Raw genomic sequence first — 14,778 nt, 5'->3', positions numbered from 1 at the left:
AAACATGACGGTATACATGTGACTTGGTATCAGTGGCACTGTTTATTTTAGCTTGCCATTTGGGAAGTGTGCTTGTATGTGCCACAACAGGACTGAACAGGGGCTGTAATGAGAATGACTAAGACAAAAAATCTACTTGTTTAGATGTGGCTTGGAGACTTACTTTTACAGTTTGTTTCTCAGACAAGTAACAACAAGTCTTCATGTGTGCCATGTGCGTTTCTAGCACACATATCTGATTGTGCTGACCAGTGCCCCTTGCAGTGCTTGTGCACAGTGGGAGAGTGTAGCTGGGCAGCCTAAGGAGTAGTGGACAGCATGGCATCAGTTGGTGCTGCTGAGAAGTCTATAGTTGCTTTCCAAAATCACACTTCTGTCTGAAAAAAAGCCTGCTAAAATACTGCTTGAAAATGGTACTCCAGTCATGGGCTGCATGTTTATCTGCCATCCTAATTGTTTGGGTTCACAGACATGTCATTAAATTAACCTTCTCCCCCACCGAAGCAGTCTTAGTATCTGATTGTATCTTGTCCTAACTACTGGAACTGCGTAAAGAAATGTTTTTCTCTTTTCTGTTCTTACCTCTGTCTCTTCCTCATTTGCAAAAGCTTTAACATTTGTGGGAAGGGATAAAAACAGAAATAAAACTACTGTCCAGCACAGCTGAGACCTGCAGAGGAATACGTGTTTGTTACAGCTTCCTGTAAGCACCCCTGAAATAGGGACTGGAGCTTTTTCGAAGATGTAATTAAACTTCTTGCCAAGTGTGAGGCAAGACAGCTTTACATCTGGAATGGTGCAAGCACTTCCTCCATTTTCAGTTGTGGGATACTCAGTAATGCTGAGCACTGGCCCTCAGCATGTCCAGTTTTTGAGCAGAAGCACAACACAGCACAAGGTGGTGGGCTGAGAAAGGATTCTTTGCTACCCCTTTGGTTATTTAGTCAGAAGTGACAGCATGAGAAATAGGTTTAATTTTTTTTTTTTTAAACTCTAACCAAAATTTGAACAGGCTAAAAATCCAAAAGTAGGCTTCTGCAGAACAGATGTAACTGGAAGGTTTCACAGTGGCTCATCCACTCTTGCTGTGGGTGTCACTGTAAGATCATGATGCATGCCTGGATGTTTTTGCTCTCATCTGTGGTGAGCCTGAAGCTGAATCAGAAGCTGTGTCTGAGATTTCTGTAAGCATTTGTGAGTCGTTTAAACACTAAGTTATGTGGGATCTGATCTTTGGTTTCTGCTCTTCACCTCTGAGCCGAATTAACTCAGTGAATTTCAGTGAAAGTTTTGTCACTTTTTCTTCTTGCACATATCTAAGCTCTGCATCCAGATGTGAGCATTCTGAGTTGGCAACTGCTGCCCTGAAGAAGACAGTGTGGACTTAGCTGCTGTAAATAGCAGAAGTGGTTGATGAACCAGCTTCTGTAGCAGCTGTGGTGTAGAACAACGATGTGGGGTATCTTTATAAATATTCTTTAATAAGTATTTCTTTTTTTTTTTTTTTTTTTCTAATGACAGGTCAAATGCCAAGACTTTCTAAAGTCAATCTTTTTACTTTGTTCAGCCTCTGGATGGAGCTCTTCCCTTCGACTGAGCAACAGAAGAAATCACAGGTAAAACGTCTATGCTTACTTGGTCTTTCTGAACAGTTCCTACAGTGAATGTAACATAACTGCTCTTTACACGACAAATAATTCAGAGGAAAAAAACCACCAAAACCAAACAAATTTGCTGATAATAGCTTTTTTAAATTATTTCTTGGAAGCAGAAAAAAATCCAGTGGTGGGAGAAAAATAGCAGAATGGTTAAATAGCTACTTCTGAAAAACTTTGAAAGGCAAGGTGTACCCCTCGCAGCTGAAGCAAATGCTAAAAATTGCTTGTAGATGAGTTCTCTTACAGAGTGGAAGTGCACAGAACTATCTGAAATGTTTGCTGATCAAGAACTTGCAGATAACTACCTTAGTCACAGTGAAAAGAAACCATCTGCTAAATAGCAGCCAGGACATTTCAGAGTGTCCTGGAACAGCATGTTTTCTTCTGTGATCAGAGTTCTTACTGTGATTACTACTTTGTGCAGAGCATAGCCATGTGCTAAGATCCATAGCACATGGATCAGCCAGGACACAAAAAGATAGGAAAAGAATTTGAGTGACAGGCCTCATTTTCACAGTTTGGTATGTCTGAAAGAGGTATAGATGAGTCTATACCTATATCTACAGATTAGGTCTGTCACTATACAGATTTCAAAAGCAATTTCAAATTTAGTAATTCAGTTAGGAATGGCACTTGGGTATCTGTAGGGCTTTAGTACAGCCTCATTTCTGTAACCACAGAGAAATTGGGTAATTTACAGATCCGAGGTGACAGTGTTCTGGTAGCAGCCAAACTGTATAATCTGCATAGTTTGAAGTTTCACCAGTTTCATCAAACTGGCTTGTTTCCAGTTTCCTTACAATACATGGGAATCCACATGTAAGAGCTGTCGTTTATGGTATGTAGACTTTTTCCATGGAATATTCTTTAGAACTAGGATTCATTTCTAGAAATGAAAAGACAGAAGTAAAGCTAAAGAAGCTATTGTCTCCCAGGATGGTCAAGCTGAAGACAGAAATTAAATTGATAGCGTTTCCAGATGCTGGATGATTCAGAGGGTTTTTCAGCTATAATCGACAGAATTTTCTGTGCTGCTCCTGGATTTTGGTATGGGCAAAGCAATGACCAAAAAAAATCAGGAATTTGCTCCAAGTCCCTGTTCGAAGTTTGACAGGGCACAGCACTCTGATATTAAAAAGCACATGTTGAAACTACACACACACGGAGAAATACTGCTTAGGGAAGTATTAACAGAGATTGTTTAATGATTCATATCACAGTTGGTAGTGAAGAGCCATATACTCTAATCCTGGTTGGTCACTGTTACCTAAGGAAGAGCTGTAACATTGCTATGGACTTGATGTTGAAAGAAAGGAATAATAATAGCAATGCATTTTTCTGTAGGTGAAGAAGAGTGGCCTAGTTGTGGTAAAAAACATGAAGATTGTTGGTCTTCATTGTTCCAGTACAGACTTGCATGCTGGCCAGATTGCACTCATAAAACATGGATCAAGACTTAAAAACTGTGATCTTTATTTCTCCAGAAAACCATGTTCAACTTGTTTAAAAATGATCGTAAATGGTAAGCAATGACTGTAGTAGATTAAGGGTAAATGTTATGCTTGTGACTGGTGGTGTCAGAAAGCCTGTTTTCTCTTTGGACTGTCCCAGTTGTGAAAGCAAATCCCTAACTTGTGTGGCCTGCACTGATATTTTCCACAAGGCTGAAAACACTATTGAATGTACATTTCCCTGGAGCTGAAGATCAACAGATAAGGGTTTGCTACTGAGACCCTATTTCTCTGTGCAGCTATTACTACTGGGGGTGCTTGTCTCTTGGTTGGGATGCACTGCTGAGATCCTGACATACCAGTTGCAGTTTGCTGAAGCAACCAACCCTAAGCCTGATGATTAGGCCTAGATAGCTACATTTGTCCTTGCCTTCCCATTGCTTGTCAGTGGCAACAGAGAAAGGGTGTCTTTTATGCAGAAGTCACGGGGAGTGCTTTAGGTTTTCCTTTTCCCAAGTGAGATGAAGAAAAGTCAGATTATTCACTTCCTTAAATGGGATCTGCTGGCACAACCCTTCTGCAAGCATTGATTTTTAACCTCAGCAGCCACTTCTGTTAGTGCTAGCTTTTTTGTGTGGTGTTTAATATATCTGGTATAGTTAAGATGCAAAATTAGACTGTCACAAAAAATCTTAGAATTTAGGAAAATCCAATTTTTGTCTGCTGCCTGATTACCAAGTTAGATAACCTCTTGACAGTCGTATCTACTAGCATTTTTGTTGTCTAGACAGCCCTTAAGCAGCACTTGGGGCCTTAAAGGAGTAAAACCAGGGTTAAGCAATAGTGTTGAATATGAGGTTTATGTTCCACTGTACTTGTATGGTTCCTTTTGCTGCATTATCTTCTCTTCCAGCTGGGGTCAACAGGATTTCTTACTGGCCTGCAGATCCTGAAATCAGCTTGCAGAATGAGGCGTCCAATCCCATGACTACAGATGATGCAAAGCTAGATGCCAAAGCAGTAGAAAGACTGAAGTCAAATAGTCGTGCTCGTGTTTGCGTGCTGCTTCAGCCCTTGGGGTGCTCCATGGTGCAATTTGTTGAAGAAACTTCCACCGAGTTTGATTTTATTCAAAAAATAGTAAAATCTCAGCCTGACTCTAATACTGACTTTTACACTGCATGTAGACAAGAGAGAATAAAAGAGTATGAAAGTTTATTCCTAATTTCAAATGAGGAAATGCACAAGAAAATATTGATGACAATGGGACTGGAGAACCTCTGTGAAAATCCGTACTTCAGCAACCTAAGGCAAAATATGAAAGATCTTGTCTTGGTCTTGGCAACAGTGGCTGCCAGTGTCCCAGTCTTTGGATGCTTTGGATTTTACAACAGTGAATCGCAACGAACAAATGAAACAGACCATCAGAGTTTGCCCCAAGAAATTGCAAGGCACTGTATGATACAAGCCAGACTACTCGCATACCGGACAGGTGAGTTGTTACAGTGCTGCAGGAAGAATGGGTCTCATGAATAGAGCGAGTTCCTCATTTCAGTCTTATTCTTCCAAACAATTCCTTGAGCAAGCTGCTGAATTCTGTTTCTATGTCTGTGAAACTGGAGCAGCAGTAATAATAAAAACTCCACAGGGGTACATAGCATTGTGTGTGAAAGCTTTCCAAGAGAAAACCAGTGCAGGTATTTAGGAAATCCTGCCCTGCCAACATGTCCAACACCTATCTGGAAAAAAGACTACAATGGCATTTAAATTCTTCAAGCTGCTCTGAGGCTCTTTTTACTGTGGCTTGACAAGATGCTTCTGTTATCCAATACATGCCAATATTTCAAGCAGATTATGTACACTTCTTCAGAAAAAAGGAGTGGAACAATGGCCTTTCAAGTAAGGCATTAAGTACAGTTATCTAAGTTTCCTAGTTCTAATCTTATTAGTGAAAGTGCTTCTGTATCTGATGAGGGGTTTCTTTGCAGGGATGCTGGAATTTTGATGTAGAAGCTTTTTGGGTAGAAGGATAGTTATTGACCATCTTTTGATGATACAAATGACTCCCATTAGCTACTTTATTCTGTCTGGGTAGCGATGTAGTAAACTGGTACGTTCTTGCAGAGAACAGAACATGAAGAATTAAAACTTGCTAGTACTCCTTAATGTTGGCTTTTTTCATCTAGATAGGACAGTTGCTTTTTTAAAACTCTTGTAAACAAATAAATATTACATATTTAAAGCTTTATTTTTTTTCCCTGGATACCCTCTGTGAATTTGGTCACCAAAAGTTGCAGAAGAGATGGCATTGTCAGAAATAATTTAGAAGTTTCATGGAACCGGTTGTGAGGGCTTTTAGTACATCTACTGTTGTACAGAGCACAATGGAATGACCAAACTTGACTATTCATTCTTGAGGCAGCAAAATTCAGTTTTACTTGTGCTGTTCAGCCTGCACTCGGGTCTGGGTTTTAAGCAAACTCTTACTTCACTTTAGTCCTGAGATAAAATTAAAATAAATAAACAGCACACACACACATATTTAGGTGCTTTGCATTATTACAGGATGTTTTCTATGCTGGCTTAAAATACATGCGTGACTAATAAGTATGCAGAATATAAAGTCAGCCCTCATAAAATATATCTTTGGGAGGAAGGATCTTCTTTGAGGTGACTGTATGTGTTAGTGATACCAAGGATGATGGAAATAGTTAATTGTCTTCTGTGTCACTGGAAACCTGAAACATTTTTTCTGCTTGATAGCTCAGTTTTTACTGGTCTAGACTCACCAGTAGCTACTGGGGAAGATTTCCAAGTTCCATGAAAATCTTCAAAGTCACATAATGAAAGTTATGTTCTGGTTTTCCTGTGGTGGTGACAGGAAACACACCCCAAAATACAATTATTAACATTTAATCTCTGAACTAGGTATAAAATATAACTAATTTTGATAGTATTTCAGACCACAGAGCCATAAACTTAAGGAATGGCAGAAAATTAGTAATTAAATGGTAAACAGCTGGAAGGTTTTTATCAGTTTGCCATCTCACATGTGAACCTGTCCACATATATTCTTGGCACACATATTCTTACGTGATAAATGTGGTTGCTTCTTAGCATGTGTGAACAAATGTATGTAGCAGTGTTGAATGGCTGGCCTTGCAGTTAAAGTACACCCAGCTTTTGCAGTAGACTTGTATGACTTAGAAGCTCTTAATTTTTCTGCATTTCTTTTCTCCTATCCATGAATCAACAATGAATATTATTCCTTACTCTAGGATGTCATATGTTAATGTATAGGTAACTCAGAAGTGGTTTATTTATTATTTGCTGCTAAAATGTTATGTATTTTAGAGGACCATAAAACAGGAGTTGGAGCTATTATTTGGGCAGAAGAAAAATCAGTAAGTATTGAAAAAGTTACTCTTTCTTGCACTCACAATTCATACACTTCTATCTGCTTTGAGCCGTTATTTTTAAGTTCTTGCACGTGCATTTTTCGTACACGCACACAGCACTATAGAAATCTCATTCTTTAGTAACTGAGTTAATGACTGCTTATTTGATAATGCTGTCAAGATGAAGGGGATGTATAAATGAGTTCAGTAACTACCACAGTGTCTCTGCTTATTTTTCCGGTGTGCCTGCTTCCCTGGCCATTGTCAGTTATTCCAGGTGTCCTGGCTACAGAGTTTTGCCACATCTGCTGATCAGGCAGCATGTGCCTGTTCTGCAGGTCCCTCTTTGCAGCTTTTATTTTGGAGAGCTCTCAGTGCAATCAAGCCTCACAATTTCTGAAGGATTTTTGTTGCCATTGAAATGCCGCAGCGGCTTTAGCACGTTTCTTTTTGGATCAAAGTGCTATTTTTCTACAAATACTGTAACTGTGCTTTTTCCATCCAAGCATAAAGTTTTTATTCCTTCATGCCTCTGATTATGCATGTTACCAGTCCTAGGGAGCCTCATTCTTCATGCAGCTGCAATACTCTTCGTTGGTTTTTAACACTCAGTCATCAGCTGCTCATTGCTGTTTTCTTTCTTGTCCAGATTTCAGTCACTGATTGTTACTTGGACAGCCCTTTGGTCACTGAGTCTGTTGAGAGAAAGGTGAAGCACAGTCTCTGGCACATCAGGAACTAATTCCAATTTTGTACATTGCAGAAAAGCTCAAGGACTGAATCCTTCCTACTTTTTGCTCCTGCTATCACTACCACCTGATAAAAGGAAAGGCCCTAAAGCCTGGTGCAGTGCGTTGTGCGCAGTGTTATAGTTTAGTGGAAAAGCTCCATATAGGCACAGAGCAGTCAGCAAGAGCTGAGTTCTCTTTGTAACTGCCGTAACTTGGCATAAACTGTGAAAGTATACATTGCACAACACTTTGACTTAATACTCAGTGTAAATGTCTCCTACTTTAATGGTTTGCTTACTGTTGCAGAGAAGCTGTGATGGAACGGGAGCAATGTATTTTGTAGGCTGTGGTTACAATGCCTTTCCTGTTGGATCTGAATATGCTGATTTTCCACACATGGATGATAAACAAAAAGATCGGGAAATCAGAAAGTTCAGATACATTATACATGCGGAGCAGAATGCCTTAACATTCAGGTAATGGGCTTATTTTTACCACAGAGAAGAATGAGATGGTTCAGAAACAATTCCATGGCAAATGCATGATGTCACTGTGATGAAATGTGGATTGCAATCACAGTCTTGCTTATGCCTGTGATGCAGAACTTGGATGTGCATGGACACAGTCAGCTTCTGGGGTTTCTTCAGACTTCTTAAGTTAACTTGGTTTTTAAAGGATATTCACTCCGATGCATGGCAGCTGTCCAGATACAAGCCACTGCCTCTGTTTCCTGCTAGGACCATGCTGTAACCTGAAATACGAAAGCGTGGCAATTGCTGAGGCTTCAGCAACGATACACGTGGAGAGGTGGGATGGGTGGTTTGTTCACAACCAAACTAGTCATCACTGTGTATTTGTGTACTTCATTAGGAATAAGTGGCTTCTTGGAGTAGGTCATAGAAGCATAGAATCACATAACACACCACTTCTTTGCTTGCTCTTGTGAGGTATGAAGTTTGTCACCATTAAAAACTATCAAGATATCTGAAACTCTGTTCTTGACTGCCTGTAGGTGTCGGGAAATAAAGCCAGATGAGAGAAGCATGATATTTGTGACAAAATGTCCATGTGATGAATGTGTCCCTTTAATCAAAGGCGCTGGTATCAAGCAGATCTATGCAGGAGATGTTGATGCTGGAAAAAAGAAAGCAGACATATCCTATATGAAGTTTGGTGAAGTTGAGGGTGTAAGCAAATTTACAGTAAGTGTCCAAATGAACTACAGTCTAAAAGCTCTGGGCAGCATTGGGGGGAGGGGGGAGTGAGCAGTTATATGCAGCCAGCATAGCGGTGTGTTCTCTTGTGCTGTTTAGTCAAGTGAGTGAACTGAGAGGTTGCTGTGTTTTGACACTGGGGACAAGCACTGTGCCATGTGCCAGATGGTGGGGCCAAGTGTGCCTGTTTTTTGCAATTGCCTTGCCCATTTCCCTCTAACTCGTTGTTGTTTGAGGTGATCTATTCACACTGAGGTTCTCTCCAAGCCTCCATGTTACAGCACAACAGCTGATGTGGGAGATCACTGTGTGATTACATAGGCCCTTCCAGCAGCTCCCAAAGAGCTGCAGTGGGCTTTGATGGTGGCCAAGTGCATCTGCATTGAGAGCGCTCACCATGACAAACAACAGCACTGTTGGTCTGAGCAAGCTCATTTCCCCTTCTCAAGGGAGTAAATGGCCCCACATCCCTTAATGGCTTTTTATTTGCAAAGTGTGTGTTGGAGGTGGAGTCCTTTATTCCCTGCCTCACCCCTAGTCATGCCTTACAGTGAAGAACAGAGGGGTACTTTATCTTTCTCCCTTTGCTCTTTCTTCTGTCTTCTGGAATAAGTAAATATTTTCTTCTTCTTTTACCAGTGGCAACTAAATCCACTGCACACCAATGCCATTGAATTCCATGACCCCACAGCCAGGGAAAGTAAGTATTTTTCATTATTTCATGTTACGGCTGAAGTCAGTAGGTGAGATCACATTTTAAACAAACCTGAATCAATTAGTCTTAGTTATTCTTGATTTCAATTAGTTAATTTTTGCTGTGAAAACTTCTCTGACCTTTTTTAATAGATGAACTAATAGTCAGTTGAAAACAAGCGTGTTTTAACAAATGCTTGGCACTGGCACACGCATTACAAAACCTAGTAATGCTGTTATCAAGGTCAACAATATGCTGTTTGACACATAGATAATTTCAGACTACTGTATGGGGTTTTAGATTTTGTTCTATGAAGACTTTTTATACTGTGTTCTATGAGGAGTGCCATTCTTTTTCAAGAGAAATTGGACTCCTCCAAGTTATTTAAGTATGTTCTGCAGAACATTTCAGTGTTTCTTTTATAAAGTAGAATCTATGTCAGTGCTTTTCAATCAACATTTTTGTGTGTTTATGTACACATATATAATAGAAAGGTCAAAAAATCCTTGTTGACCTGCACCCCTGTAGCAAGGGAGCTGTCATCTTCTGAAACAGAGTTTGGATGAGCCTTATGTTGAAGCCTTTTTGTGCTACAGAAGGGATGCACCATTGGCATCTACTGTCAGCTACCAATGCTTAAAATGTTTCTCATCCAGAGGGGAAAATAATGTGGAAAAAGAAGCTAAATAATTTTTGTGCCTCAAGCACAAAGATAGGGAGCGTAAAGATAGGGAGCTGGCAGTTAGGCAAAGAATTGAGTACCAGGCTAGGAGCATAAAAAGATTGAAGGTGGGTTTTGTAGCACATGAATAACCACATACTACAAGCTAATTCCTAATGTGAACTAGATTAGTGGAGTTGTCTCTTTGTTAGCAATTCCATCATGGGCTCAGGAAAAGGGGCGAGAGAAGGGCTCAGAGCGGTGTGTGTGGCATTAGTAATCACTCCTAATGGTTTTTAGACCCAGCTGGAGAAAGATTCACCCTTAATAGGGTTCATTTCTCTAACAATGTTTTCTTCAAGATGGTGTGCTTGCATTTCAACACTGAACTGGTACAAGTTGCTGTCTTTCCTTAGTATGTTCCTCTGTAAGGGAAAGAAGACAATCTCTGTCTCCCTCCCTGTCCCCAGTGTTATTCCAGTAGGCCTGTATGTGTTGAGTATTTAGACTACACTTACTATTGTATTAATGTTTCACAAATATTTTTTTCTCTTCAGATGGGGTCCAGAAAACAAAATCACTAGATGACCAGCAGCACCAAAGCAAGAAACTGTGTCTTGGTCACTATTGAATAATTAAGCACTTCTTCAGTCTCGCTCTGTGTTTTTTATAATGCAGCCTGTTTGCACTTTCAAATAAGAAAGAGTTTTATTTATTGTTTGGAAAGTGATTTTTAGAATAAGTTTATTTATGATGTCTTTAATGTTTTATGGAATTACCTGAAGGTATTTTTAATTTAGAAGTTGTTCTTGGCAAAAAAATGCTGCTTGTATTTTCTGTGAAAGTAACTGGGTGGCTGATCATTGTTAACACATGAAAAAAAAAAAGGACTGAAAGTTTATTGCTGGCAGATCACAGTAATAATAAAATGGTACCTTTCTGCTTGGTGCATGGATTGAGGGAATGGATTTCTAAGTTCTGGGCTAGCAGAATGCAGAAATAAGTGCTAGTTTTTCAAGTACAATCGTCAAGGGAAGCTTGTAGGAAATGGTGGATAAATAATCATTAGCAGTTATTCCTGTTCCTGAAAGTGGCTTTTACTTCTCAGTTTGCTTGTATAAAGGAGATGAAGCCATGGGGATGGCCATCGTTTCTAAGTAAGTGGTTTGAAGATCAAGCTTTTCTCTCATACAAACTGTTCCAACTACCATAGCAGCAGAGCTATTCTGTTTTGTGATACCTGCACTGCTGCCCTGTGTGCTTCCTCAAGTGCAGCCCAGCTTAACTGATGCAGGCAAAGATTAGCTCTGCTTTTGTCAGCTTCTGGGTGCAGGCCTAAAAGAATTTGGCTGTGTGCATCTCACTGGCCCCTACATACCATGTGAAAATTCGGAGTGTTTAGGTTTTGTTAATCTTCACAAACAGGCTTGTAGGACTACAAAAGCTAATAAAGCACCCAATGTCCTGTTATTTCTTAGAGGATGATCTGTACCAGTGGAATTGCCTGAATCTTTTCAGGTGCCAGTCTCTTGGATGACTCTTGACCTGTGGAACAAGGGTGACATTAAAACAGCCAGTGAAACTGCATTCTAATGCTATTGCCACTTTTGAGGGGATTCTGGGTGGGTAACCAGAACAGACAGTTGGACCCTGCATCTTTTGAGGGGTCCCTCTCCTTACTCCCATCTGTTTCAAATATGCTGCCTTGAATATGACCCCTAGCTGTTTGTTTTAGCAGACATTCCGAGACTTTCTTTTCACTCCTGTGCTGAGCCCCCAAGTGCAAACACCGTAAGCCTTTTTCTGCTGCTGCTGGTAGAATATATAAATGACCTTTTCCCAGTTCTTTCATGCATGGTGCCCTCCTTAAAGTCCAGGAAAGGGAATAATATTTTAAGATGCTGCTGAAAGTTCAGTTTGTTTCTTTTAGGCTTTGGAAAAGGTTGGAACTAGATAGCAAAGCTGTGATAGATGATAGTGTGCAAAGCATCCATAGTGTTGCATTAGTTATATGGAGTCTGTTCTCACCCAGTTTGGCTACTGGTGCTATAATTTAATGTACAGTTCTTGATGCTTGAAGCTGCAGCAAGGAGCTGTGATTCCCTAAGGCTCGTGGTCTAACTTCATTCTTGAGTACCTGGGCTTTAGAACTGGGGAATGCTCTTATCTGCTTAGCACCACGAGGATTCACTCTCACTGGATGGAGCTGGAGAAACATTTGTTTGTCTGAACCTAGTTAGGTTGACGGCTGCACTGGAGCTTCTGGTTGAGTGTGGTACATGCAGTTAACAGCAGAAATCTCATCAGGGAGCTGGCTGACCTCCTGCACCACCGCGGTCTTGCTAAGGAGGGTGCATACACCTTCATTTCCCAGGACCAGGGAGAGAGTGGAGGAAAAAATCTGACCCTGTTTGTCAACTAAGGGAAGGATGGTGAAATCTGTTTTTACATCACACCTCAAAAGAGTGCCGTTTCACAGTAGCTCATGAAGAAATTGCTGAACTGCCACGTCACTGGGTCTTGTAATCTAATGTGGAGGAACCCAGGTCCAGGAATTTAGGACCAGCAGATCCAGCTGCAAGAGCTCCATGCCTTACCTGTCAGATTCAGAGGTCAGGGCCTGGGGATTAAATTATTGGTTTGGATGCTGTACAAGCCTCAGAAGAACAGTTTTTTCCTCTCATCAAGGATTATATAGTTTCATTGTAACTTCCATATGAGGTTAAAGGCAAATGTCGGTGTTTCATAAGCAAGGCTATACTCTATTTTTAAATCATAAATATTTTATTTTGGCATATTTCCTCCCCACTTCTTGTAAGCATGTTGTGTTAGAATAATTACTCTTGGCTTTCCCACAGATCAGAAGAACACTGTCCAGATTAGAGTAAAAAGTCCACCCCACTCCACCCACTGAAACCTTCTTGTTTCCCAGATCCATTGGCAATGCTCTTCTACTTGAGGTAGCAACAGGGAAAAAAAACAGGGGCAGGTTTAAGACCCCTTCAAATTTTACACGGCTCCCTCAGCTGGCAACAGAACTGGTAAAGAAGTCTGTGTCTTTATAGGGACAGCTGAAAATGGAAACTCCCTGAAACATCACAAGTGGCCTAGGTACATGGATAAGTAAATTGAGATACAAGTCAATTATCACGTGCATTAAATAGCTACACTGCAGTGAATGCTGCTGGAACCTGTACTTCACAAGGAGTGCAGATTCAACCTTTACTTTTTATTGTTTTTTAAAAAGAGGGGGTTTTGTACAAAACGTTCTGTGAAACTCAGAATGGCTTGAACAGCTGAAGGCTTGCAAGTCTGGCTTTATTTCTGTCTTGCTACATTTCTGCAGATTCCTCCAGAGACTCTCAAGTTTCTCTGATGATCACTATAACCCTACTTTAATTCTGACTGGGGTTACAAAGTAGGGTCTTTATCCTGGCCAACAGGAACAATGTGAGTGGGGTTTCTCTTTCAGCCCCTGGACTCTATAGGTGCTGCTGTGCCTGTCATCTGCTTGCCAGGGAGAGCCACGGAAGATGGGACATCTCCTGCAGTGCTTATGTTGCAAATGAACTCCTAAGATGTTTGTTTCTTACATTAAAACTACAGTGCATTTAAAATCAAGAAATGTAAAAGTTATATATTTTATATATTGTATGAAATTCCCATATGCATTTTGGGTCTATTCCATTCATTTCAGAGCAGTCATTTTAATTGTAGGTATTAACTAGCGGTAATAATTTGGCCTCTTGACAGAACAAAAGTTCTCTGTTAATTGTCTGCCTTACAGCAAAACATGTTTTCTGCTAATAAATTAATCTGACAGTAAGTACTGACATGCATTTTTAAGTGCTTTGGTTATTAGAAGCAGCATAACAGAAACAGAGTGCTTTGAAATGCTCACGCCCTCTACCTGCCCGGTGCTGTCCTTGCTCCGGCAGTCCCAGCTGTTTGCTGAGCTGCATCAACTCCTGCTCTGCCTCAAGAATGTGTCTCAACATGAGCCTGTGCCTCCTGCCAGCCCCGGGGAAGGGCTGGGGTCCCCTCCCTTGGTCCTGAGAGCATTAATGAGCATTCATTCCCTCTTCCCCGGGAGAGTCAGAACTGTCTTAGGGAGCATCGCGTGAGCTACCACCCCCACAGCCTGTGTCTTGGTTGAAAGGATGGAAGTGGGTGAAGCATTGACCATCCTGTTTAACTGCCTCTGAAAGGAATCTAGTCAGTGTGATCCAAGACTGGCTCGTGTCACTAGGCCACATGCAGTAAGCAGGGACAGATGGGAGATGCGTTTCAGGAGTGCTCTTGAACTGAACCGTCATTGTAGACAGACGGCGAGCAGACAGTGGGATGTTGTCAGGCGGGCTGGCAATGGGACAGGCTTCCCGGAAACATGTTTAATGTGGGGACTACTCTGAAAAGCTTTGCAGCCCTCTAAAGAGATACTTTATTTTTTTTTTTTGGCCATTCTGCCTGCAAACGAGACTTCAAATACCTGTTTGGCTTTGACAGATTCAGTAAGTGAAATCACTTGGAGACTGGAAAAGGAGAAGGGAGAAGAAAGAAGAGACTGGAAAAAAGAAGGGAGACGGTGCGTGCTGGTTTCTAATTGATCTGGATGAGTGTTGTGTTTGCATGGCAAGGTTTTGGTAGCAGCAGGCCTACAGGGATGGTTTCTGTGAAAAGCTGCCAGAAGGTTCCCCATGTCCAGTAGAGCCAATGCCAGCCAGCTCCAGGATGACCCCAGCAATGGCCAAGGCTGAACCCATCAGCGATGGTGGTAGCATATGTATTTGAGAAGGGGGGAAAGATACTGCACAGAAGCAATTGCAGCTGGAAAGAGCAGTGAGAATATGAGAGCAACAGCTCTGCAGACACCAGGGTCAGTCAGCAGCGGGGTGAGAGGGTGCTCTGGGCGCCGGAGCAGGGGGGTGTATGTGGAATCCTCCCTTGATGTGCCCCCGTGCCATTGGTAGT

The 14,778-nt window shown here is 41.2% G+C and overlaps 1 protein-coding gene across 1 annotated transcript; it reads left to right on the top strand.

The window, feature by feature from the left end:
* Nucleotides 1–1,514: 1,514 nt before the first annotated feature.
* On the top strand, nucleotides 1,515–10,754 carry CDADC1 (cytidine and dCMP deaminase domain containing 1). The gene is made up of 8 exons (XM_010010790.1): nucleotides 1,515–1,616; nucleotides 3,003–3,180; nucleotides 4,023–4,601; nucleotides 6,464–6,513; nucleotides 7,545–7,714; nucleotides 8,251–8,440; nucleotides 9,092–9,152; nucleotides 10,365–10,754. The coding sequence occupies exons 1-8, from the start codon at nucleotides 1,515–1,517 to the stop codon at nucleotides 10,436–10,438; spliced, it is 1,404 nt and encodes a 467-aa protein (XP_010009092.1). The 3' UTR covers nucleotides 10,439–10,754.
* The last annotated feature ends 4,024 nt before the right edge of the window (nucleotides 10,755–14,778 follow it).

Source organism: Nestor notabilis, unplaced genomic scaffold (assembly GCF_000696875.1).
Source record: "Nestor notabilis isolate BGI_N333 unplaced genomic scaffold, ASM69687v1 scaffold14293, whole genome shotgun sequence".
NCBI lineage: Eukaryota > Metazoa > Chordata > Aves > Psittaciformes > Psittacidae > Nestor > Nestor notabilis.
Note: the sequence above shows the minus strand (reverse complement) of the source record. Positions and strands in the feature narration are given on the sequence as shown.